Source organism: Lithobates pipiens, unplaced genomic scaffold, assembly GCF_037356315.1.
Source record: "Lithobates pipiens isolate NorthernLeopardFrog02 unplaced genomic scaffold, aLitPip1_a1.2 Scaffold_16, whole genome shotgun sequence".
NCBI classification, from domain to species: domain Eukaryota; kingdom Metazoa; phylum Chordata; class Amphibia; order Anura; family Ranidae; genus Lithobates; species Lithobates pipiens.
The window spans coordinates 241,257,641-241,285,168 of record NW_027507748.1 but is presented as its reverse complement, the minus strand read 5'-3'; the positions used below and the strand labels follow the sequence as shown (position 1 = coordinate 241,285,168).

The window sequence follows — 27,528 nt, the reverse complement described above, 5'->3', positions numbered from 1 at the left end:
TGAAGGATAAGTTTGGAAATTTTCTGCCGAACAAACGATAAATTGAAAGGTTAATGTTTTCCCCGTCCGAACTGTTTTCACTAAGGAAAAAACAGGGAGGGGGGCGGCACTGCCCTGAGTGTAAAACGTCCATCCAGCTATTACAGCCACAGACTATACCCCTAAGGATTACTCCATCTGGAGCGCCAGATAAACACTGACTATATTGCAAACTGTTTTCATTAGGTATATGTAAAAACAAAAAACAAAAATAGGGAATGTTTTTCGAAAATGGGTTTGGCCGATTTTTCATAGTGTGTATGGCCAGCATTAGACTTGCAGATTTAGTTGGACTTGACTAACAAATTGAAGCTGAACTCCAGCTGACACTTTATAAACACTTTATCTTTTTTTCCTTTTAAGATAAAGGTTTTATTGTACATAAATTAATAAACGCTGACAATTGTAAACAGCCATTGTCAGTGGACTAGTATTCCTGGCTATTGCCGCCATCACTAATCATTCAGGAAAAACCCAACAGGCTAGATAGATTGACTTCTGTACAACCAGGGTGCCCATACAAAGCTCTGCCGGTTAAAGAGAAAGTAAACCCTGGTGGGGTTTTCTTCCTTTTTTCTTCCCTGCAAAGCAAAGATATAATGTGCTAGTATGCTTCACATAACAGCACATTATGTGACACTTGCCTGCAAGCGAAGCCCACATCATCCCTGCTGCAGGCCATGTCTTCCTTCTGGGGCCACGGACTCTGGCTGTGTGATTGGCCAGAGCCGCGTAACACCACTCCTGCACATGCGTCACAGCACAGGCTCCTGAAGAAGTTCCTTCAGAGCGCATACATCGATTACATCATCGGCGCAGTATACAGTAAGTATCCCCTAAACTGTGCATGTTTTGGAGATATTCACTTCTAGGCTTACCTATAGGTACAACTTACACAGGGAGGTTGTAAACGTAGGGACCGTGCTGGACTGGCCGAATTTCGATCCATGCCAGCATTAAATGTTTTTTCTCATCTCTGTAACTGATACATCTGCAAGAGAGCTTGTTCATTTGAAAAGCAACAGACTTACTGGCCAGATAACCATGTCAAAATAGAAGAAAGAAAGCCTAAAAAAAGAAAACAAATGCAGTTGCGGGAATAAAACAAATGCAAACTGAACCTTCAGTAATGTGATGTACCTCATTCAATGTAACAAGTGCATGGACAAGTACATTTGGTATGGCCCACTTTTTAAAAGCAGTGCATGCTCTACTTTTTGTGCATTTTAGTATGATTTGCAGCCCATTCAAATGAAAGGGCTGTAAAATTGTACTGCCAGGGAATGTGCAGGAATCCACAGTCTGCTTTCCTGTGGGATTCTTCCTAAACCAAGTCTTCAACTGGAAGATATCAGTATGCTTCTCTTTAAGATGCTGAACCCAGGGCCGTCTTTAAGGCAGGGCAAAGGGGGCAGCTGCCCTGTGCCCTGTCATTGTTGTGGGGCCCATAGCAGCTGCCTCATACTTGCCAACTACCGCAGTTTAAATGTCCTTGTCCTTTGAAGTTTTAGTCCTGTGCTGTGTCCTGATATCTATGTGTGAAGTGCTGCTACTAATGCTGCCCAGCTCTGCCCTATTATGTACAGTTGACTCACCTGCAGACCTTGTGTTTACGTGTAAATAACCAGCATTCATATGTAAATAGCAGCGGCATTAATAAGTAGATAGCTGCGGCTGGCGCCATTGATATGTAAATAAAGGCAGCAATCATATGTATATCATGCCCCCCTGCAGTGAGGAGATTATGTACTGTAACCTCTAGCAACCAATCAGTGAGAAGTATTACTGTACAGTAATCTCTAGCAACCAATTAACAAGCAGAAACCTGATTAGTTGCTGTAACCTCTAGCAACTAATCAGTGAGCCGTAATGTGTGCTGTAACCTCTAGCAACCAGTCAGTAAGCATTAATTATATGCTGTAACTGCTGGCAACCATTCACAATTGCTGCCTGATCTGATACAGTAAACAGATTTTAAGTCTTTGTCAAGCTTGACAAAGGAGCGCAGCCGTCCTATCATCTACGGTATTGCCTGCTCAGAAAACGCGTTGCATCTTCTGTGACGTCACCTCCCTTCGCCTGGAGTCCCGTGTGCGTTCCACACCTCGGACGAACGCGCGCTGTCTACATCGGCCATCTCTGTATACCAACACAGCCCCCAGGAGCGGACTAATTCCAATAGGACTCCCCAGCGCAGTGTTTTGGATGACCACACATTGAGGCTCTTCTCCCCTCCATTCTTATGGAATCCATATATCGTCTGACAATCAATTTTACTATGTGAGTGTTTTTAACCACATGTTTATTAAATATAACTTTTACAGTCTACACCCAGAGGCGCCTCTTTCTCTTTTCTTTACAGATTTTAAGTCTAGCTGCTATTTATTGTATGTCTCAGAGCAGGTGGAGAGTGAAATTGCATGGGAAGGGGCCCAAAAATTTTTTTTCCCAGGGTCCAATCAATAGTAAAGACGGCCCTGGCTGAACCCCTGTACTGTTTTTGCAAAGACACTTTCTAAAGGTCATACATTAGGTATACCCTGCCCTGCTTACCATAAAAAGCAATGCCAAGGCCTATCAAGAGGCCTAATTATAACATTTAATGCACTGCTGCTTGGGATTCACTGGAGGCATACTTGGCTTTGACTTTCAGTTTTGGGGTTTTTCTAGGATGAAGTTGGTAGGTTTGTACCTTTTACATCAGTACTATTTAAATTTAGGGCCCTATTCGATTGTTATGTTTTAATATGTTGAATATGCAGTATTCTGCCCACTAGTATACATACTAGTATGCATACACTAGTAGAAAATTAAAGTGGGTTACTAGTCATTTTTCTGATGACCTTACATGCTGTTTACATTAACTGTGCTAATTCTGTGATTTACAGGACTTCTTGGTAATGTCTCACATAACATATTTATATACTGACCAACTTCCTTCTTATTAGTGAGAAAGCAGTGGACAGTGCTTGTATGTGGTAAACACCAGATATTCAGAAGAGCCTGCGTGTACATTGACACAAAGGCTTCTATTGAGATTAGGAGAAATGCCAAACGCTGCTAATAAACAAGTTCAGGAGCTGCCAGTGTAGGCTAGTCTACATGAAGCCTAAAACTGATTATATCTTTAATCTGCTATTAGTTGTTGTTAAGCAATATGTTGTTACAATGTAATTTTATTTTGTTATGTTCATATATAGGTCTTGCGAGAGCTAAGTCTGTACCCACCAAAACCTATTCCAATGAAGTGGTAACATTATGGTATAGACCACCAGATGTCCTCCTGGGATCAACAGAATATGGCACACCTATCGATATGTGGTGAGTGCAAATGGGTGCCTCAATTTTGCTCCTAGCAAAAAACTACGTATACCTAATATAAACCATTCATTTTTATTTGCTAACATGTGAATGTTCCCCTTATTTTTAAAAATCTTTTCATTTTGATTATATAATCTAAAATTCTAAATAGGCATTTTCAATGTAAATTAAAGTAAATAGTAGCGCTAAACAGTATAAATAAATAAATCCAGTGATAAAGTTTATGCAAAAATAGCCCACTAATGAGACTGGATTGACTCAAACAAGGAAAGCTGAATATGTCCTGAGGTGAGATCTTCAAAATGTTCACCACACCACGTGCACTCAGTGTTTCCACTCCACTTTGGTTAACTTACTGAATGGCGATGGCATACTCTCATGCTCGGCAAAACAGCAGCAGGGTTAGATATCCATGATATCCAGATGTGACACCTGATATCATGAAGTCTCTATATATAATGAAACAAAGTGCTCCAATAGTGCAGTATTGTAAAAAAGTTTATTCTATTAAAACAGCTTAAAACATTGTACTGAGGCAAGCTCAAATCATTGAAGCCTAGAGGTGTCCACTTGCAGCAGCAAGTACTGGTGTTATGTAGGGCTGAAACAACTAATCGATTACTCGACAACTAATCGATTATGAATTTAATTGATTACTATTTTCATAATCGATTAATCGGTCAGTAACATAATGGGGTTAAAAAAAAGAGCCCTTTATAGTACAAAAAGAGCAAAAATTTGCTACTGTAAATATTACTCACTGTTCTACAGTAAAAAAATGAACCCCTTACAGTAGTGATTATCTGATTTTTTTTCTACTATAAAGGGCTAATTTTAGTTTTTTTAACCCCATTATGTTAGTAAACGTCTTAGACCTGGTTCACATCTATGTGTTTATTAGTGCTTTTTGCAGAAATGCACTACAGTTCATTTACATAGTTTCCTATTGGACGCGTTCACGTCTGAAAGGGTCAGGGACTTTTAACGCAAAATAGTTCTTTATTGGTTCAATATACTTCAATGGAGAAGCTGCAGAAAAGCATGTAACGCATTTTTTGCATCAATTTGTGTTTTTTAATCTGCCCAAAAAATACAAATTGCAGTAAAATCACGTGTGCACAGATCAAAATGTACAGCAAAAAGCACTACAGAAACAGATCAAAAGCAAACTGCATAGGTGTGTACCGAGCCTTATGCTGGCCATGCGGATCAATCTTCAGAGGAGAATATTCAGACGAAAAATCTGTACATTCGCTGAATGAAAGAATTTTGTTTGAAATTTTCACTTGTTTTTAACATTCTGTTTTTAAAATGAATGTTATTGAACAATGGATGTTTCGTTCAGAAATGATTTTCTGAACGAAAACCACATACATTGTCTGAAAATTCCTTTGACTAAGAAGTTTTCTATTATTTCAAAATTTTCCCGTCACTGTGGTTGAAAATGAACGTCAATTTGACTTTTTTTTTTAAAGTTATTTACCGATTAATTGACACAATAATCAGCCAACTAATCAATTATGAAAATAATCGTTAGTTGCAGCCCTGGTGTAATGTGGTCTCAGCGGACACAGCATATGTGAACTGAATCTCACCTCTGAGCGTCACTTTCCAGTATAGCATCAAGCCTAAAAAACTGGTTGCCGTACAGCCACATCCCAACGTTTTGTCATAACGTACTTCCTCTGTCTATACTCATATTGCAAGGTGCAACAATAATCATAGTCATCACATCAATTTAAAATCTGCCCAGTATAAATCATAAGTGATTCCACACACTGCTAATCACTGAATCAATGCATATACTGCTAATCAATAAATGTAAATATATGCATCATAAAATAAAATAAATATATATATAAAACATGTTTTCATATAAATAAAAACCCTTTAACCTTTACATTACTACGTAGAAACCTACTTCTTGTTAATTGATTATACAGAGGAAAAAAAAGATCCATTTAACATAGTAAAACACATCATTTCATATTGGAAATAAGACAATTGAGATCCAGCTCAATTGAGCTATAGTGCCTTGTTTAATTAATGACAGGCACCTGCTGCACATGTGCTAACAGTGTGTCTCCGCAACCACAATACAGCCAGAAATTCCTCTGTCTATACTCATATTGCTAGATACAACAACAATCATAGTCAGCGCATTCATATAAAATCTGCACAGTATAAAGCATAAGCAATTCCTCCACTGCTAATCACTGAATAAATGCATTAAATTGGGCTCTGAGCAAAAGGGATGACATCCCACATGCTCAAAAATGCTTTTTAGGTAAGGCACTGGATTTTTGTATTTCACACAATTACTTTTGGTACCATGGCCAATTTTATTCTCAACAGGTTGGCGTAGCTATGGGTGCAAAATTTGTGCTGTTCATGGCTGAATGGGAAGATAGGTATATCTTTAATAGATATAGACCACAATTGAAATTTTATCACAGATTTATTGATGACCCCCTGTTTATTTCGGCGGGATCAAGGGAATTTGCATTGGAATTTCATCCCATTTAAACCATAGTGGCAATATTAAACTGGATTACCACTTAAGTGATCATATAGTTAATTTTTTGGATGTCACTATTGATAAAAGTTAGAATGGATTGACCACGGGTATTTTTAAAGCCAACTGATCATAACAGTTATTTGTCTATCAGGAGTAGGCATCATCCAACATGGATTAAGAACATACCTAAGGGTCAAATGCTTAGGGTATGACGTAATTGTACTAAATAGGAAGATTTTCTCATACAGGCAAATGTTCTTATCCAATTTTCATCATCAGTATAAGGAAATTGAAAAAAATTGGAAAAACATTGACACTTTCTGTATATGGATAGGGATTTGGGTGGAGTGTTACCCAATCATCCCAAATCCATATATAGAAGGGCCCCAATTTTGGGACCAGGTGGTAAGGAAAATCTTAGATCCACCTGGTCAACAAAAACTTCATATTAATTTAAAAGGTTTTTTCCCATGCAGAAAATGTATTTGCTGTAGGACTGTTAAAAATCAGAAATAGGGGCATGAGGAGTGTCAAGAATAATGATGATACATTTTTTCTATAGAAGAATTTATCAGATGCAACACTTGTAGTCTATTTACTATGGTGCCCATATGGGTTATTTTATGTGGGGAGGACCAAGAGACTTCTCAAAATCGGTGTGGCAGAACACCTTGCCAATAGTAAAAGGGGATTCAAATATCACAGTGTGTCTCTTCATTTTAAGGAGAAACACAATCAGGATCCCACATTATTACAATTTTGTGGAATGGATTGTGTGTTTCCATCATAGAGGGGTTCTAATCGAGTGTGAGATCTATCACAAAGAGAAACTAAGTGGATATTTTTTTTTAAAAGAGTCTTACTCCTAGAGGGTTTAATATCGAGCTGGATCGCAATTGTTTTATTAACAATTAAGAATATGAGATGACGTGTTTTACTATTTTAAATTGATCTTTTGTTTTCTCTGTATAATTGATTAATAATAAGTAGGTTTCTATGTAGTAATGTAAAGGTTAAAGGGTTTTTATTTATATGAAAACATGTTTTATATGTATATATTTTTTTTATTTTATGATGCAGAAATTTACATTTATTGTTTAGAAGTATATGCATATGCATTGATTCAGTGATTGCTTATGCTTTATACTATGCAGATTTTATATGAATGCGCTGACTATGATTGTTGTTGTATCTTGCAATATGAGTATAGACTGAGGAAGTGCTGGCTGTATTGTGGTTGAGGGGACACAATGTTAGCACATGTGCTGCAGGTGCCTCTCATTATGACAAAACATGGGGACGTGGCTGTATGGCAACCAGTTTTTCACGCTTGATGCTATATCGGAAGTGACGCTCAGAGGATCACAATCTTTCGCTGTTGAGATTCAGTTCACTTATGCTGTGTCCACTGAGACCATATTACGCCGGAACAGTTGGAGATACCGAAAAAGGAGATGATTAGGGAGGGTAAATTTGTCTTTTAATGTTTGGAACATTTTAATTTCACTGGCTCCAACCCATCCTTAAACACTCCTTCTATAGTAGAAATAGTCCTAGGTGCTGAGCCAGCTGAACTAATCTCCACCCTTTACTCCACCATCCGCCTCACTAGCACCACAGCTCTAGCCTATGCAGCAAAGACTAGATGGGAGACAGATGTTGGAACAATAGAGGATGAGGACTGGGATGAAATCTTGGAGGACGTTAAGAGGGTTTCCCCCAGATTATCAGACCGCCTCACACAACTGTATATTTTACACAGGACATATCTGAAATCCCAAAGGATAGCCCGATTCAAACCCACATACAATTCAGGGTTGCCGTCTATGTGATCAAACCCCAGGCTCATTTTACCATCTAATATGGTCCTGTCCAGTTATCCAAACATACTGGACGCACGTGATATGCTTTCTCCATAATCAAATGGGCTCACCTGTCACCCTAGAACCAAAAGTGTGGCTGCTCTGTCTACTGCCGGACTTAGACATTGACAAATCCTTGAGTACCTTTCTACAAGAGATGCTATTCTTGGCTAGGAAGGCAGTGGCCCGCACATGGATGTAGGCCTTACCTCCCACAATACAGAGTTGGAAAAAAGAGATCAACGACACTCTCCCATACAAGAAACTGATCTACATGCATAGAGGATGTCCCCTTAAGTATGAGAAGGTGTGGGGCAGATGGTTGATGGATGGGGAGACATGCATCTGATTTACAATTTTTTTCCTATTACACGATGGTTGAAGTACTGATCCCTTAACCTCACAATGGAGACTTCTTGGTTCTACCCCTATCTGATATACAGTCCCATGCTACACAAATGACTCAATGGGGGTAATTTACTAAAGGCAAATCCCCTGTGCACTACAAGTGCACTTGGAAGTGCAGTCACTGTAGATCTGAAGGGAGGACATGCAAGTACAATAAAAAACAGCATTTTTGCTTGCACATTATTGGATGATAGAAATCAGCAGAGCTTCCCCTCAAATCTACAATGACTGCACTTCCAAGTGCACTTGGTAGTGCACTTGTAGTGCACAGTGAATTTGCCTTTAGTAAATCAACCCCAATGTGTTGATGTATGTACTGTAAATCATGTCAAAATTGCTTATAATTATGCATGTACCATGCATATACTTTTCAATAAAGTTGTTTTTTCCAATAAAAAAAATATTTACCATATTTATTGCCGTATAACATGCACCCCAAGTTTAGGAAGGCATTTTAAGGAAAAAAGATTTAGGAGGGAAGTTTAAGAAAAAAAAAAACTTACATTTCAATGTCCATCAATGCAGTCTGATCAGTGTGCATCTGCAGCCTTGTCCATCATTGCAGAATGATCAGTGTCATTTGCAGCCTGCCCAGCATCATTTGCAGCTTACCTGGCACCGTTTGCAGCTTGCCAGTGTAATTTGCAGCTTGCCAGTATCATTTGCAGCTTGCCCAGCGCCGTTTGCAGCTTGCCCAGCGCCGTTTGCAGTTTGCCCAGCACCGTTTGCAGCCTTGCCCACGTTTAAATTTCCCGCCACCGAGACAGAGCGAGCAAGCGCTGCCGAAAAAGACCGAGCGCCCACGAAAAAGACCAATCCGACTGCTCGGCTCCGCTCGCAGTCCCACCTCCCTGCTGTTTCTGGAGCGAGCGCTGCCGAAAAAGACCGAGCCGACTGTACTGTGTACTCGGCTCAGCTCGCCGTCCCGCCCATTCTGGGTGGGACTGCGAGCCGAGTACACAACACAGTCATCATTGGATAAATTCTTGGATACGACCCCTTCTCATTCCTTCCAATAGTTTACATACTATTGATGTTAGGCTAACTGGTCTGTGGTTTCTAGGTATATAGCTTGGTCCTTTTTTAAATATTGGTAGCATGTTTACTATTCTCCAAGTAGATGGTACCAATCCAGTCAGTAAGCTGTGCTTAAAAATTAGGAATGACAGTCTGGCTATAACATGTTTAAGTTTATTGAGAAGTCTCAGGTGTAAGCCATCTGGTCCTGGTGATTTGTTCACGTTAGGTTTTTCTTGTCTTTGTTTCAACACTGGTCTCTGTCAGCCCGATGAGCACATTCAGTATATTGCCATTAATCTCACTGTCTTGTTTATTATACCCCTTCTGTTTCCTTCGTATAAGCTGAGGAGAAGAATGTACATATTTAGTACAGTTACTTCCCTGTCGTTCGTGACCAGCTTCCCCTGATCAGCTTTTATGGGACCAATATGTTTTGACTTGACCTTTTTAATATTAATATATTAGAAAAACATTTGTGGATTTTTTTTTTTTTACTCTCAACAATGAATATCTCATAAACCATTTTAATTGCCCTGATCGCACTCATGCATCTTATTTCATTCTTTTAAGTTTTGGAATGCCATTGATGACTTTTTGGCCTCATATTAAGGGCATTTTTTTCTTGTTAAAATGCTTTTTTTTATGTTGGTATTCGTTCACCCAGGTTTATTGTTTTTATATGTATTGTCTAATGAAATGCACTGACTAATGTCATTGTTTTGTAGCAAGGTCCTAGGCCTCTTTTAATCTAATGAGAACCTCCAGAGCCAGGAACGCTGACATCCTTCTATATAGAATGAGTTTAAAGGCATGGTGGGTGTAGTGCAAGATGGATTCATGGGTGCCAGACACTATTTGAATGTAAAGAGATTTATTTTCTCTTTAACAGAACTGTGGGAGAGAGGGTTAGGGTCAGTACACCCTTAGGTAATTGCAATGTTAAATGGCAGACTCTGAGACTACTAAAGGTAGACAGCTATGCAGGGAAAGGCATCCAGCAAGACACCAAATTTTCATGTGTAGGAGCACTGTCTCCTATGGCAACAGCCTTATAACCGTTTCTAACACAAGTTGTAACAAACGCCTTTACTTCCTCTACAATCACTTCTTGTAGATTCTCAGCCTGCTGAGCTCACAGTCTCTCTCACTAGACTTGCTGGTTCACTGCCACTGAACCCTTTGAGCTCTTCCAATTGTCTTGCTTAGTATCTTCCTCAAGCCTCACCCCTGCTTCCCTGCTGGGTTCTTGACTTGGCACCTGCTGAAGTTTCCACATTCTTCACTGTCCCCCATTGGTGAGAACACTGCTCCAGTACTTGCTTCAGCTACTCACTGTGGATTCCTGGTAACAAGGTGGTTGGTCCCTTAGTGGCGACAGCTTCCTTGTACCTCCGACTACAACAGGTTCTCCGGCCGACAAAACCGTCACTTCTGGTTGGACTGCAAGCCGCTTCCGCACAAACCCTCGGACAGGCTAGCAGCCAGATGTACCCGGGATAGGCCCAATCTCCAGCCTAGCAGCCCAGGCAGCTCAACATAGGTCCACCTAGACAGCCATCCAGGTGGCGCAGAACAGGCTGAAACACCTCATATACTCCTAATCTGTCTTTGCATCACCCTTATCTTATCTAATGTCACCAGGTACCCGGCCACCCAGCGACAGAAGAGAAAAGTGCAGCTATTCCAGACTTTGGGTGAAATCAATTGATCCGTAACAATTGGCCAAGGCAACTATACCTGGCAGGCAAACTTAGGAGCAACCCTGCCTAAACAGGGTTCTACATCCTCCCCCTACCTACAAAACTACGTCTCAGAGTTTGCAGAAAAATAATTTGAGCTCTCAAGCCTGAGAGCGAATGTCCTGGCAAAAACTGGAATGGGTGGGGAAAGAATAACAATGGTAAACAATGCACGTGGTGTACCATATGGAATAAACATGGATATCAGATACATGAAGGAATGGTAATCCACACAGGGTAGTCAAATATCAACATTATGTACAATTTTAAATGCAGCATACCATTCAGATAATTAAAGGAAATATAAGCAATGACCTTATATCCTAACTATCTAACATATACAGTAATGAAAGGGTATAAATGGTTACCGTTGTCAATATGTTGAATTCCTGTCTCTCCTTGTCCAAGGAAGACGCACCACTGCAGCAAAACCTGAAAGATAAATAAACAGCAATGCAAATACATAATTTCCCTATAATAACATGGTGCAATATATACATAAGTGATCACATAGTTGTTACTTGTCCTTAGCCAAGGACAGCATGGCAGTGTAAGTACACGCTATAATATGTCGGAACCATATACATATGAAAGAGGGCCCCATTCTCAGCCGAGAATGCCACCCCTTTTTAACTAATCAAAAAAACTTTCCATAGTGTTTTATATCAAGTAAACAGTCCTGATGCATGGATTAGTCCATTATTCACATAAAAGGTAAGAATTTGCCCCTTTGCCACAGCTCATTCTACCTGACTATCCAAACAACCCAGTGTCCTTGACATATCACAGTCCATAAAATTTTCACTCGAGTAGAACAAGATTTCCCAGCAGTTCCCCTTCTTCTTTAAGGGTAATTCCGGGGACAGAAAGGCACAGCTGCATTCAGGCAAAAAGCAGCTGGGCCATGGTGCAAGGGTCCGCACTTTGAAACATAGGTCCTCTTGCAATGGCCGCCTCAGTCTGTCCACATGACAGCCGGGGACTGAGGAAGACTATCTCCTTTGTTGAGGAACAAACTTGCTGAATGTCACATCAACAGATTACTCTCCAGAGGGGGAGGCGCACTGGCAACTTTCAGAGCACTGGCTAGTATGACTCAAGTGGGCACTCTCTGTATCTGCCGGCAGCATTCAGTCCAGCACAATCTCAGCAGTAAAGCCAGCAGGCATGCCCTCCACTAGCAGCAACTTTTTTGCATAGATGGCTTCAGCATAGCGTCCTTAACTCCACACAGCACACATTTGTAATTCAACAAGATTAGGTCATCAAATGCAATATTGTAGCATTTACCAGTAGTACTTGGGATCTGGCAACGTTACACCCTCCCCTTTGGCATTGACTGTATCGACATAGTGTTTAATGTCCTTCTTGTCTGGCCTTTTAGGATCACACTGTCCAGATTGATTTTACGGCCATAGCCCCATTTGTGTAACACTGAAATATATCTTTTGGCAACCTTGGGAGATAATATCAGAAATTCCACTTGTAGAGGGATCCTGAGGAAACATCGTACAGCTTTGTCTATTTATTGGGTCTCTTTATCCAGAATCTCCTCTTCCAGGTGAGCCGGTATTTAGGGATATAGGTACCCATATTCCTCAGCCACTTTCTTTAAAATGATTTGCTGCACTTTAGACACCTGAGGCAGAGTTTTAGGGTTTCTATACCCGGGTAGGGCCCATGCATCTGGAGCATGTTGAACTGAGCATCCAGCAACAACATCTGGCTTACAATCAGGCTTGGTTACAGGCATTGGCTTGGTAGGGCGAGCTTTGGGGACCCATCAAGCACAATGGTCCTCCTCAAAAGAAATGGTAATACTTATCAACGGAGCTGCATTGGCAGATAGCTCAATTTTCACACTAATGGCAGTAGTAGAGGGAACTTCACCCTCCTCTATATCACACATTATTTCCTCATCACTGTCACTCCACCTCCCTGTACAGGATAGGGTGTCCACAAACAGTTCAGATAATCCATCAGATGGGATGTCTTAGTTATGGTAGAGCGATATAGTTGCGCTTAGCACTTGCTAACTGGCACAACCATGTTGTCTGCCTTTCTCCAATCCACCATCTTGCTTCCAAACTGCGCCATCTTCCTCTTCATAACCAGACAAACGTGACAGCACTACCTTATCCTCCTCTGCAGAGTGGAGGATAAGGTAGACTCCTCCCCCTGCCAATGGATTGGTGCAGATACTTTCTGGAATCTTTCACACTTGCCTTCTTCACGCTGTGGTGTGCCAAAACTGTCATGGAGTCTGTTTTAACCCTCATGGCACTGGCAGGAAGTGTCAATAGAAAAGGCTGATCCACTCATATGAGCAATGAGACTTGGTGGTTCTTCCCCACATTGTTAGAATGCATGATAACTCAGTGTATGAGAAGTACAGATGTTACTTGCCACTTTCCCATGAAGCCAGATGAAATCCCAATGGAGCTGTAGCCTGTTGCTATGGAGGACTGCTGCGAGGATAACACCTTTGTCCCACGTTGGGCGCCAAAAGTAGCAAGGTTCTGTGCGTCTTTTAGTCTAATGAGAACCTCCAGAGCCAGGGACAGCTGACATCCTTTTATATAGAGTTATGAGTTACAAGGCATAGTAGGTGTAGTGCAAGATGGATTCATGGGCACCAGACTCTTCTTGAATGCAAAGAGATTTATATTCTTTTGAACAGAACTGTGGGACAGAGGGTTAGGGCTAGGACACCCTTAGGTAATTTCAATGTTAATTGGCAGACTCTGAGACTTCTACAGGTAGCGGCATCCAGCAAGACACCACATCTGCATGTGTAGGAGCGATGTCTCCTATGGCAACAGTCTTATAACAGTTCCTAACACAAGTTATAATGAACTCCTTTACTTCCTCTACAGTCACTTCCTGTAGATTTTCAACCCACTGAGCTCCTAGTCTCTCTCACTAGACTTGCTGGTTCACTGCCACTGAACCCCGTTAGCTTTTCCAATCATCTTACTTAGTATCTTCCTCAAGCGTCACCCCCACTTCCCTGCTGGGTACCTGGCTTAGCACTCCAGATACTCCTCAAGCGTCACCCCACTGACTGGGTCCCTGGCTTGGCACCTGCTGAAGTTTCCTGATTCTTCATTGTCCCCGGTTGGTGAGAACACTTAGTAGCGGCAGCTTCCCCTCTACCTCCGGCCACGACAGGTCCCCCAGGCAGCAGAACCGTCACTTCTGATTGCACTGCAAGCCGCAGTCCCAACCCTACGCTGCTCTCTTGCTTCTGGATAGGCCTTCGGATAGCCTAGCAGCCATATGTACCCTGGATCGGCCCAAACTCTAGCCTAGTAGCCCGGGCAGCTCAACACGTGTCCACCCAGACAACCTTTCAGGTGGCACAGAACAGTGATCATCTGACTCTGCCTAAATATATAGGTTCTCCCAGCAGGCTAAGGGGCCAAGAAAACCCCTGACCATTGGCTGAAACACCCCATGAACTCCTGATCTGTGTTTGCATCGCCCTTATCTTATCTAATGTCACCAGGTACCCAGCCACCCAGTGACAGAAGAGAGTGCAGGGTGAAATCAATTGATCCCTAACAATTGGCCAAGGCAACTATACCTGGCAGGGAAATTTGGGAGCAAACCTGCCTAAACATGTCCACTTCCACTTTTCTTCAGTGTTCTTTGTTTTAAGATTTTGATCCCATTTAGTGTCATTTAGTATGGAGGACAGCTTAATAAAGTTGGCTTCTTTTTTAATTTAGTGTTCTTGCCCTACCCTTGTGTCTCCTTTTCCTATAAGTTGTGGAAAATATAATTACTCTGTAATCTCTGTTTCTTAAATTATCCCTTTCACATCTGCAATCAGATCTGTGTTGTTTGTAGTTAATAAGTCCAGGAGAGCATTATCTCTAGTTGGGGCTTCCACCATTGTCTTTTGAAATTGTCCTGCATTACATTCAAGAAATGATGAGGTGTGGGATGGCACAGTAGTGTAGTGGTTAGCACTCTCGCCTAGCAGTAAAAATGGTCACTGGTTCAAATCCCAGCCACAACACTACCCACCTGGAGCTTGCATGTTCTCCCCCAGGCACCCCGGCCTCACCCCAAACACATGGAGGTAGGCCAAAATTGACCCTAGTATATGAATGGGGACCTTGGATTGTGGGCCTCTTGAGGGTAGGGACCAATGTGAGTGTGCAATTTACAGGGATAGGGACAATTGTAGACACTCACTCAGGTTGAACTGGGTGGACTGGTGTCTTTATTCAACCTTACTAACTATGTAACTATGAGCCTTAGTTGGGTGAGGAATTCCATCTGCCCACTTAATATCAGGATAGTTGAAGGCTTCCATGATTATTACATTGCCCTTCCTTCCTCAATCTCTAACTGTGGAAGAAGATTGATTTCTCCCTCCTCTTTAACATTAGGGGGCCTATAACATGCACCCACAATTAATTAGTTTTGTCCCTTTGAAGCTCCAGCCACAAAGATTACACCTCCTCACTAGCCCTGTTAGCAAAGTCATCCCTCATATGTACCATTTGATAACCCTAGACCATTCAGAGTATGAGTCATTAACCACTACTCTCGGAATACGGTCTTTTAGCCAGTTTTCTACTGCCTCTATGGTGTGGTTTGAGGTACATTATTTCTAAGAAAAATACCTTGAAGGTCTCTTTCTTAATTAGAACACCCAAGTCCCTGGAAAAAAAATTTAAGGACACTCCATCTTCCTCTGATTTTGTCTTTTGTACCAATATGTACCATGACAGCTGGATCCTCCCCATCTCCACCCAATAATCTGTCCACCTGCCCCACAATGTGCCAAACCCCAGCTCCTGGCAAACCAACATACTGTTCTGTGATCCTGTTCTTTGTGACATATTGCCCTATCTATCCTTCTAATGATTGGGTCCCTTACCACCAGTATCTGTCCATCCTTGGCTGTACATTTGCACACTTCCTTACTAGATTAGTTGTTCCCCTGGCAGCTAGGGGAGGTAGTCTTTTCCAGCAATGCCACTTCTGAACCGAAATCCTCAACATTATGCAAATGGGTGTATTTGTTAGGATGTATCAAGTATCAACCCAGGACTAGCCTCTCTAACACTCTTCCCTCTACCCCACCTTTTAACTGTAACCCATCTAGTTTCCATTTGCATCTTCACCGCTATATCACCACCCTCCTCTATACTGGCCCCAGCCAGCACCTGGCAGGTAGGGTTCACATTTTGAGGTTGCTGATGCTTCTCAGTGTTGCCATTTGATTCTATACTTGCTGGTTGTTCAAGGAACATATACATAGAGCAAGATGTGCAGTGTGTCACATCACCACTCCTGTAGGATGTTACCTTCTAACTGTTATAATGGGGGTAATCAAAAATGTTTTCTTTTGTAATTTATTTTATTTTTTATTTATTTTTATTTTTCTAATTCTAATCTTTGTTTGGCCTAAACTGTTTGAGAAGTAATAGGAGCCCCCATGGCGATCAGTGAGCAGTACATTCTGGCAAGGAGGTCAATGAGCAGTACGTTGTGGTAGGGCAGTTAGTGAGCAATATGTAGTGACAGGGTGGTCAATGAGCAGTATGTTGTGGCAGGGCAGTCATTTAAAAGTAACAAAGTGGCAGGGCGATCATTGAGCAGTATTAAGTGGCAGGGCAGTCAGTGAGCAGTATTAAGTAGCAGGGCAGTTTGTGAGCAGCACATCGTGGCAAGGTGGTCACTGAACAGTACAATATGGCAGGGCAGTTAGTGAGCAGTATTAGGTGGCAGGGCAGTCAGTGGGCAGTATTAAGTGGCAGGGCAGTCAGTTGAGCAGATACTTGCCGCAGGGCTGGAGATGGAAGATTTGCAGGGCTGCCATCTCTGCTCCCCATTTTCAGCTACTGGATCAGGTAGAGGACATCTGTGTGAGGAATGAAGAAAGTGGTCAAACCCATGGTCCCATCTAATACCTCTGGTGGTCCAAGGAAAAGCTGCTGGTCCCATGATACAATGCACCGAGGACAGGGAAGGAGAAATCAAAGCTTAACTCTGGCAATAGAGCCACAGGCATTCCAACTGCCCATCCATCCACGCCCCTGCTGACTTGTACCCCCCTTGATCGCCTTGGAAGCAGATGAGGGCAACTTGAGGATACTGCGCAGGCACCCAACATGCTCCTTAGTAACTGCCGACATTAGGGCACAGACGGGCAACCCTGCACAGGACTCGGGCTTGTATTTGAATTGCAACATGTGGTTCTCTGTAAAATAAGGCAGGCTTGGACTAAGCTACCTGCCTTTTTTTTTTTTATTCTAATCTCTATTTGTTTGCCCTAAACTGTTTGAGAAGTAACAGGAACCCCCTCAGTACTCATAATGCCTTGGTCTACTCACAGTGGCCTCTCACATTCATTCACAAATTAAAGGAAATCGGTTAACATGAGAAGTCACATTTGTTATGAATGTCTGCAATCTCTGACTTGTCTGATCACAGCTATTCTTTATTCAGCAGAGTCTAGGGGACCGCATTGCCAGAAGTTCTTGATCACTCATGAAGTGCCTAAGAAACGACAGCCACTGTAAGGGCAAGCAGCTCTGCTCCACTGTAACCCTTATGTCTGTGGTAGTGAAAGGGTTAACATACAAGATACCTCAAACTCACTTATTAGCTTAACCAACATGGGAACACTTTTTTTGTTTAAATCACTCCATTTAATTACCACGAGGTGACAGAAATATTAGCTCTAAATCAATGCAGTGTGACAACTGATTATTTTCCATGTCTATAATAAAACCACATATCTACAAAATTATGATTGTAAAATCCAAAATATGCTTTCATGTCAGTTCTGCTACATGCAGTCTTTGGTTATTTAATTTTTTGTTTTTTCTTTCCTTGATGTCCAGATTGAATATTATTATAAAAATGGTATAAATGTATGTCTTACCCAGATTAACACAATCTGACCTTTCTTTACAGGGGAGTTGGCTGTATTTTGTATGAAATGGCCACTGGACGGCCAATGTTTCCTGGTTCTACAGTGAAGGAGGAACTGCATTTAGTCTTTAGACTTCTTGGTGAGTCTAAAGTTTTTTTAAAATGATTTTATATATATATATATATATATATATATATATATATATATATATATATATATATATATATATATATATATATATATATATATATATATATATATATATATATATATATATATATATATATATATATATATATATATATATATATATATATATATATATATATATATATTGTTAGCACGCTGGTGCAATACAAGTATTATACTATTATACTGTTATATTATATATTATACCTTATTATATTATATTATATATATATATTATACCTATTATACTGTGATTAGTAATTCCTTCACTAGGTGGTAGTATTATGTTTAAAGTATTGTTCTTTCAAGTTGGACCACATGGTTATGATGCCATTTCTGTCTCTGTGTTCTTATTTTCAATAACACAAGAGGGCTCAGCCATGTGTCCAACACCATCTTGATGGGTAAGAGTCATATCTGCAAAAGCATTCCAACAGGTTATGGGCCCAGGCCCAGCCACAGCCAAATTACTAAATTCTGCTACAGATATAGCCCAGTTACAGCAAAACACTTTCTGCAAAAGAAAAAGGTCAAGCAATTATGATGGCTACTATCAATGTTTCCACAAATTTCTCATTTGCTAATCTGACAAACCATAATTACCCATATGTGGAATTTTAAAATGGATTATGCTCATATCCAACCGACCTCAAAAAGTTTAGAATACTATATGACTGAGCATAAATGATGATTAAATGGTGCACAAGTTTGAAACCAAAAAAAACACGTGAGCAACTACAGAAAGTACACTAGAAAGAGAATACGATACCATACCAAACTAAACTAATGAAAGATGAGCACATGCACATCTATATAAGATGTCGTCTATAAATGGTGCGAGCTATAGAAGAAGAAATTAAATACTTCCATACAGCAGCACTGCTACTCAGTAGTCTTCCAGACATCTGTGAGAACCTGATGTTTACCCAGATGATGAGTTTACCTGGAATTAGTCAAAGGCAAGCTTGAAGATTATATATATACTGTATAACTGACAAAAGCGAAAGTGAAAACAGTGAAACTTGTTCTTAGGGCCTCCTAGTGCCTAAAATACAGGCCACCTAATTGCAAACGTCATAATCTGGAAATCTAGAATGAATCGGCAAAAGAGCAAGTTAAAACGGAGTTCCAGCAGCTACAAAAAAGTCAGCAGCTACAAAAAGTGTAGCTGTTGACTTTTAATAATCAGACACTCACCTGTCCCACGGTTCAGCGATACGGGTGCAGGAAGCCTCACTCCTCTTCCACTCCTCTCCAAGTCGCCGGCATTCTAACTGTGGGCACCCAGCTGTGCATGCGCGAGCTGAACGGGCAGGCAATCTTCTGGGATCTGTGACATGGCACCAGGAGAGGAAGTGGGTCAAAACTGTCAAAGCTGGGTCCCTCCCCCCCCCCAAAAAAATGACATGCCAAATGTGGCATGTCAGGGGGTCACCAGCACTTAAAGCGGAAGTTCCATTTTTGGGTGGAACTCTGCTTTAAGCACCAAAAGGCCAAAAGTGTTAAAGGATAGGTTTGCTTTAAAAAAAAAAAATCCACATTTTTTACAGGTAAAAAAAATGCATTTATTGTTTTCTTTTTCTAAGAAGCCTGCAAAGCTTTGTAATCTCCAGCTCCTGCAGACTCTAAGCATAGCTGTCTGCCCGTACCTCCTATGGGCAGACCATTTCCTGAGAGCAGGAAGAATCAATGAACTATGAGGACATTCACCAGCACCCTCGCAGGCAGCTCATTGAGCAATGGCTGACAGTACTTGTAGGCATTAATCCCCAAGAAACTGTGAATGAATCACACAGCCATGTGGGCGAAGCCCAAAGGTGAATTAAATGCACTTTTATGCTAAAAAAATTACATAGAACCCCTAAATATTATATATTTTCTGAAAGTAAAGACTCTGGAAAATAAAACGGTTGTTGTTGCAATATTTTATGTTTCATGCTATTTGAGTAGCCGTTTATCAAATTAACTTTTCAAGGAAAAAATACAGGTAACTGAATTTTAATGCACATAGTATAACACATTTTTTGGTAAAATGTGAAAGATGATGTTGGATTGAGTTAATAGATACCAAGATTTAAAATGGCTCTCGCCTGAAAATGGCGACATAATTACAGTAGCTAGAATTATTTGCTTGGACACAGCCTCTGCTCCCAATTTGACATTCGTGTGGGAGCATGTCCCGGAATTTATACCGTCTACATTTAGGGACACGCACCTGCACCCGCACCCACATGAATGTCAGATTGCAGCAGCAACCGTATCTGTGCAGCCACTGCATCCCTATTGACATGAATATGATATGATTTCAATTTACAAATACCATATTGGTGACCCCACAATATTTTTTGCAGAAGCGAGTTTAGTAAGACGTGGCCACTCATTATAATTACAAGAAAAGAGGTTTCACCTTAAAATGCGTAGAGCAACTTCCGGTTCAAGCAACGCATGTGGTAGCTGTGCCTTCTCTCAGCTCCCGCTCCAGGCACCCTAATTCGGCCTGAAAAACTAGACTGAGAGGCCCCATCAGCCCATCTGCCACCACCGGGTGTCCCCCACCGGGCACAAATGGACAGCTTTGTGGAGAAAACCGGCAACCGTTCATATGCGGCTGCGGCAGCTCCGCCGGACAGGCCGCAAATTGAGCCCCCGGCTTCGGCCTACTCGCACGCTGCAACGAACGGTCAGATAGCGGACATGAAGGTTAGTGGCAGCCCTTCTCAGGCACCTTCCGCCTCACACACCACACCGCCCCAGGGATCAGCTCCCCCATTATCCCTGCAAACCCCACCAGCAGTCAATATCCCCAACACCCCCTCTGGGGAGGATGGACATACACACGGCATCGCACAGGCAGTGGCGGCCCTCCTGAGCTCCATGATCGCAGCCTCTGTGGAGAAAGTGGTCAACGCTGGCATGAAACAGTTAAAAGTCCAACTAACCGAACACCCCACCAGATTAAAGGAAATGGAGCATCGCCTATCAGAGGTAGAAGATGAACTTTACCAAGCACAATCTACGGACCAATCCCAAGATAAAATTAACCAATACATCCTCCAAAAATTGGAAGACCTGGAAAATAGAGCCATAAGGAGTAAAATGCGTTTTGTAGGCGTCCCTGAGTCGCTCCCTTCTGCTGCTTTAACGGAATTCTGCTCAAAATGCATTTCCGAGGCCATGGGCCTGACAGGCCCATTTATAGTGGAACGTGCACACCGCATGGGATCCTTCAATGCTGAACGCAATGGGGGCCCATCATTGCCAAGTATCTCAACTACGCCGACAAATCAACTCTCCTCCAGAAATTCCGGGAATAACCCCGGATATTTTCTTCAAGAGTCCACTATACATTACGCCGGGCTCTGTTCTCTCTAGCACCCGCCCCGGGTCGCCCACATGCCTTACCAGTGATTCTAGGGCGCTCAGGCACTATTGTTATCTCTCACTTCCATACAGGGTCCTGTATGGGGAGCCGCTCTTCACAGTGAACTCATGCGGAAAAAAGTGAAGTTTGCACTAATAGATGCTTTAAATGTTGTGTTGGTTTTAACTGTTCTGACAACTCTACCCTTCTTTCCCCTTCCCCCCTTCCCTACCTACACTACCCCTTACATCCTCCACCTAAGGGCTAGACGATTGTATTTCCCCCTTAGTCCCGGTCTTAAGTCAAGTCTCTACTATTTCACTCATGAAGCTCCTGATCCATGACCTATCTACAAATTCTCCCTACCTCATAATCTCTTAGGGTAATATCATGGAATGTGAAGGGTCTCCGTTCTCCTCATAAGAGAATGAAGATCCTTTGCCACCTTAAACAGTTAAAGACTGACATAGCCTTATTACAAGAAACCCATCTCCCAGCCTCTGACTTCCACCGTATGCAGAAACTCTGGGTGGGGATGGTCCTGGGCTCAGAATCAGTTTGACAAAAAGCTGGTGTCCTCCTCCTGATTCATAGGAGCCTCCCATGTTCCATGCTCTCCTCTCACACAGATGACCAAGGGCGGTTTATCTTGACCCGAGTTAAAATAGGCTGTAAGGAATTAATGATCTCTAATATATAGCACCAGACTTCACAGAGCACAACTCTCCATTGCCACCTCCACCTCCTCTGCGGACAGAAATGAATGATCAGCCGCTAAATCCTCCTTTGATTCCTGGGCAACCACCCTTGAACATACCAAAAAAGCACACTTCGACACCACCCTACATAAATTTGGGAACAAGTCTGGCAAGCTTCTCTCCAGGCTTTGTAAAGGTCCTTCCTGGCCGACTCACGTCCCTCCGTGACCACTCGGGGTCCGTCCATTCCACCCCCCCAGCATAAACAAGACTATGCTGGAATTTTACACAGCCCGTTCTTTCCTAGACAAAGTGAAATTACCAAACATCTCTCCCACCCAGTTAGAGTCCCTGAACTCCCCTATCACAGCCGACGAAATAGAACACAACATTAGAAGCCTTCGCCCCCATCTAAAGCTCCCGGCCCAGATGGGTTCAACAGTGAGTTCTACAAAACTCTTTCTAACATCACGGTACCCATACTCCATTTGGTACCCATACTCTCCAGATTCCTATCCCAGAATGCTCCTCTACGAGGCATTACTGTAGGCTCTACAGAACTCCGCACATCTCTCTTCGCAGATGACATCCTCATTTTTACTTCCAATCCCTCAGCTGACATCCTGACCATTAAAAACATATTTGACGAATTAGGGTATTTTCGGGACTCTGCATCAATTACTCCAAAAGTGAAATCCTCCCTATTGGCAAACACTCCTCACCCCCGTGGACGCAACACTCCCTATTGCCCCGTCACACATCACCTACCTAGGGAAATTACTCTCCTCCCTCTACCATCTCAATTACCCCCCTCTTTTTACCAAACTTAATCAAGAGTCATCAAACTGGATGGATCTCCCCCTGTCACTCATGGGAAGGTGACACCTTGTCAAAATGATAAGCTTTTCCAGATTGCTATAACCATTGCAAACTATTCCTTTATTGCTAAAACACAAAGATGTATCGGCTCTCAACTCAAAAATCTCAAAAATTCTCTGGCATGGCAAAAAGCCACATATAGCATTCAAGAAGCTACACCTTCCTAGGAGTGAAGGGGGCATTAATCTACTTCATATTAGAATGTATAACCTTGCCTTTCTGCTTAGGACCAGTCTAGACTGGATAACTCAACAATCACGTCATTTGAACTATGCTATGGAGTCTGCAATGGCCCACCCTTACTCCTTGGTGGCCCTCCTACACTGCAAATGGAAAGCTGCCCCCCCCCCCCCCCCACATCAACACAATCTTCTGTTACGGGACACAGCCTTGGCCTGGAGAGAGATCAGAAAAATCCTTAAGCTCCTGCCTTTCATCTCGTCTTATTTATCCATCCAAGGATTCTAAGTCTCATTTGATCTTGTGCAGTATTACCCAAAATGACTGACGATAACCTGTACAAATGTCTTTTGGATTCCCAATAAAAACATTTCGAAATAAAATGCGTAGAGGGTTCTTTACTGTAAGAGCAGTAAGAATGTGGAATTCCCTTCTACAGGCGGTGGTATCAGTAGGGGGCATCGATATTTCAAAAAACTATTAGATAAGCACCTGAACGACCACAACCTACAGGGATATACAATGTAATACTGACATAGAATCACAAACATAGGTTGGACTTGATGAACTTGTGTCTTTTTTCAACCTCACCTACTATGTAACTATGTAACAAATAGGATTGCCTGCACACCTATGCAGGGCCACCTGTGCATCTCCATGAACACTGCCCTCGCATGGGTGTATGCTTAGGCATAACATTTTATTTGTGGTTCAGTGGTCAGTAGTTTGTTTTGCAGAGTTTACCTGTACAATATTCAAATCAGTGAGCACTATGAAGTGGTGGGGTGGTCAGGAATCAGTACATATTGGTATGGAGGGAAGTAATTATTTTAGTGGCAGAGATCTCAGTGAGAAGTATATAGTGACAGGACAGTCAATGAGCAGTATCAAGTGGCAGGGGGGGACACAGTGAGCACTATTTAGTAATGTAGTTAATTAGTGGAAAGGCAGTAGTGAGCAGTATGCAGTAACAGGATAGTCAGTGAGCATTATGTACTGGCAGTGCAGTCAGTACATAGGTGTAGGGCAGTAAGGGAGCAGTACATAGTTGCAGGGGGATCAGGGAGCAGTATGTGGTGACTATGCAGTCATTGAGCAGTACAAAGTAGCAAGTGGTATGTATTGGTAGGGCGGTCAGTGAGCAGCAATGTTAGAGCCTATAACCTTTCTTGCCTTTTGAGGATAGGTTTGGACTGGATATCACAACCATTTACTCCCTGGAATCTTCAGTGTCCCATCCCTACTTCCTAGTGGCCCTCCTTCACAGCAGGTGGAAAGCTGTTCCCCTACCTCTACAACACAATCTTCTTCTCAGGGACACAGTCATAGCTTGGGCGGAAGTATGAAAAGCACTAAAATTATCGCCCTTCATGTGTAGACATTTCCCGATTCAAGGAAACCCCAGCTTCTCCCCGGGTCTGGATTACAAGCTCTTTTCTATCTGACAACAAAAAGACCTTACAAGCTTCTCCGCCCTGTGTAACATGGACACAGGCTGCCCTCTTACTTTCTCAAGCATAGCAGAACCCTTCTCCCTCCCTCAATCCCATATTTTCTATTACACGCAATGTGTCAGTTTCATGAGGGACTCCTGCAGAGAAGAAACCAAGAGATGAGCTATCCTTCATGGACCAGCTACTACGAGACGACTCTTATAAGATCTCAGACATATACAAGCCTTTCTTGCTCAAATCTTCTCCCCCAATAGCCTTTTCTTTGGTAGCAGATTGGAGTAAAGGTTTTCCTGAATCAGACGTAGTGGAAAAGATCCTGCAAGGCTACAAAAGAACCCTTCAGCTGATCCCAACGAGGTTTGGAAAGAAAGTCAATTAAAGATACTACACCATGCCTACATTCCCTTTCTCCCGGATAAGAAGGTTGATGGCGCAGCCAGATGCCCTATATGCCACCAGCCAAAACCGCCCCTCTTCTACTGGTTTTGGGCATGCCCCTCTATCTCTACCTTCTGGACTCAGATTCTCTCTTAGATCTTCGAAATAACACTGCTAAAATTACCCAAGGGCCCCCTACTTCTCATCTTCGGATAGTGGGATGACCAACTGCTACCGTGGTCCCCAATCACCCACCCTGGCAGCAAAGACTGGGCCTTGACTAGTCTTTTATTAGCCAGGAGATTAAGCCTGAAAAACAGGGCCTCCTCACGACAGGTCCTCAGACCTCGCAACTTAAATGGGAGCTTCTGAGTTTACTTCTTAATGACAAACGCAACACTGACTTTAAACAGGAAACAGCCAAGGCACGTTTCTACTTCAGATGGTGGGCTTTCATGCATTCCACCCTGTTGCGAGAGGAACTGCAGAACTTTGAAAGTTCTGCATTCTCTTATTATGGCTCCCACTCTGTCCCCCCTGAAGAAGCTGATGACACTTCAGTCCTAAATCCCGCACATGTGGATCCAGAGGACTCAAATGCCCCCCATCACAACCACACTTCCTCACTTCCGTCTATCGCAACTGATTCTTTTGTGCATGAGCGGACTTAACATGTGCCTGCATCCCAGCCTTAGTGACTGTTCCCTCCCAGATTGAGTCTCTCTCTTACTGGACATTGTATTGGTGTTTGCCCCCCCCCCTTTTCTTTCCATCCCCCTTCCCCCTACTCTTTTCTCCTCCACGTTCCCCCTTTGTTTGTACTCCCAGTAGTCTCCCTCCCTAGGGACCCTCAATATCAATCCATCCAGTTATCTCAGCATGGTATTTGTCTTTGAGTCACTGGTTATTTCTATCCTAGTTATTTGTTCTCATTTGTTCTCATGTCTGTAAGTGACTGTTTTATACATAATGCTTGTGAAAAAATGTATACTTGCTGTTATGACTCTATGTAATGCATTTTCTTTCAATAAAATCTATTGAAAAAACAAACAAAAAAGATGTAATTTCTGCCATGAGCACTTGTATGTCTTTTGGCCACAGGGTGGCAGTCTAGTTAGACTTTTTACTCAGAAATTTTTATGCATGAATTTGATTTGTTAAAAAAAAGTTGTAAACACTATTTATTAAATCTGAATCTTCCTGTACACCAAAAATTTACATTAAAAAAATATTGTATGATTACCTAACTCCAGTTATTTCACTGAACACCGCTTTTGTTACATAGTTAGCCAGGTTTAAAAAAGACACAAGTCCATCTAGCTCAACCAAAAAAAAAAAATCATACAATCCCATATACACAATCCTTCACCCACAGTTGATCCAGAGGAAGATGAAAAACTCCAGCAAAGCATGATCCAATTTGCTACAGCAGAGGAAAAAATTCCTTCCTAATTCCCCGAGAGGCAGTCGGATTTTCCCTTTACCTATAAATGTTAGTACCCAGTTATATCCAGGCCTTTTTTTAAAGCAATCTACTGAGCTTGCCAGAACCACCTCTGGAGGGAGTCTCTTCCACATTTTAACAGCTCTTACTGTGAAAAAACCTTTCAATATTTGGAGAATAAATATTTTTTACTCTAGATGTAAAAAGTGCCCCCTAGTCCTCTGTAATGACCTTAAAGTGAATGCCTCAACAACAAGTTCACTATATTTATTTATTTATTTATTTATTTCACTTATGTATTTGTACATGTTGATCATATCCCCCCTTAATCTCCTCTTCTCAAGAGAGAATAAATTCAGTTCCTGTAATCTTTCCTCATAGCTGAGTTCCTCCATGCCGTTTGGTTGCTCTTCTCTGCACTTTTTCCAGTTACCCCAATATCCATTTTGAGAACTGGTGCCCAAAACTGAACTGCATATTCCAGATGAGGTCTTACTAATGATTTGTTACCCTATAAATGCTTTTGCAACAGTTATGCATTTTCTGTAAAACATATAGTACATGTGTTATATCTCACACGATCGGAATTCCGGCCAGAAAAAGACTGGTAAGAGCTTTTCATCGGAAAATGCGACCGTGTGTAGGCTCAATCGGAATTTAGCTGTCCGAATTTCCGCCAGCCAAAAATTGATAGCATGTTCTCAATTTTCCCAACGGAAAAACTTTCTATCGGAAATTTCGATCGTGTGTATGCAATTCCGACACGCCAAAAATCACGCATGCTCAGATTCAACTACGAGACAGAAGCTATTGGCTACTGGCTATTGAACTTCCTTTTTCTAGTCCCGTCGTACGTGTTGTACATCACCGCGTTATAAATTATCGGAATTTGGTGTGACCGTGTGAGCCGAATTCCGTCGGAATTCCGTCGGGAGAACCGTCAGAGCTTTTTCCGATGAGAATTCCGATCGTGTGTATGCGGCATTAGTAGGAAACCTGTAAATAATGCATGTGCAAACATCATGTTCTGACATTTAAGTTTTTGTTCACACAGTACCATACTTGACAAAACTGTAGATGACAGCTTACATTAAAGTGGTTCTAAAGGGGGGGCGTGGCCAGCGGCAGACATGTAGACAG

General features: G+C 42.0%; 1 protein-coding gene across 1 annotated transcript in view; it reads left to right on the top strand.

The window, feature by feature from the left end:
* Nucleotides 1-27,528, top strand: part of CDK18 (cyclin dependent kinase 18) — a 310,945-nt gene that overhangs the window by 243,245 nt on the left and 40,172 nt on the right. The window contains exons 10-11 of the mRNA XM_077481220.1: nt 3,240-3,360; nt 17,847-17,944. Of these exons, the coding sequence (XP_077337346.1) occupies nt 3,240-3,360; nt 17,847-17,944 (219 nt within the window). The remainder of the gene's footprint in view (nt 1-3,239; nt 3,361-17,846; nt 17,945-27,528) is intronic.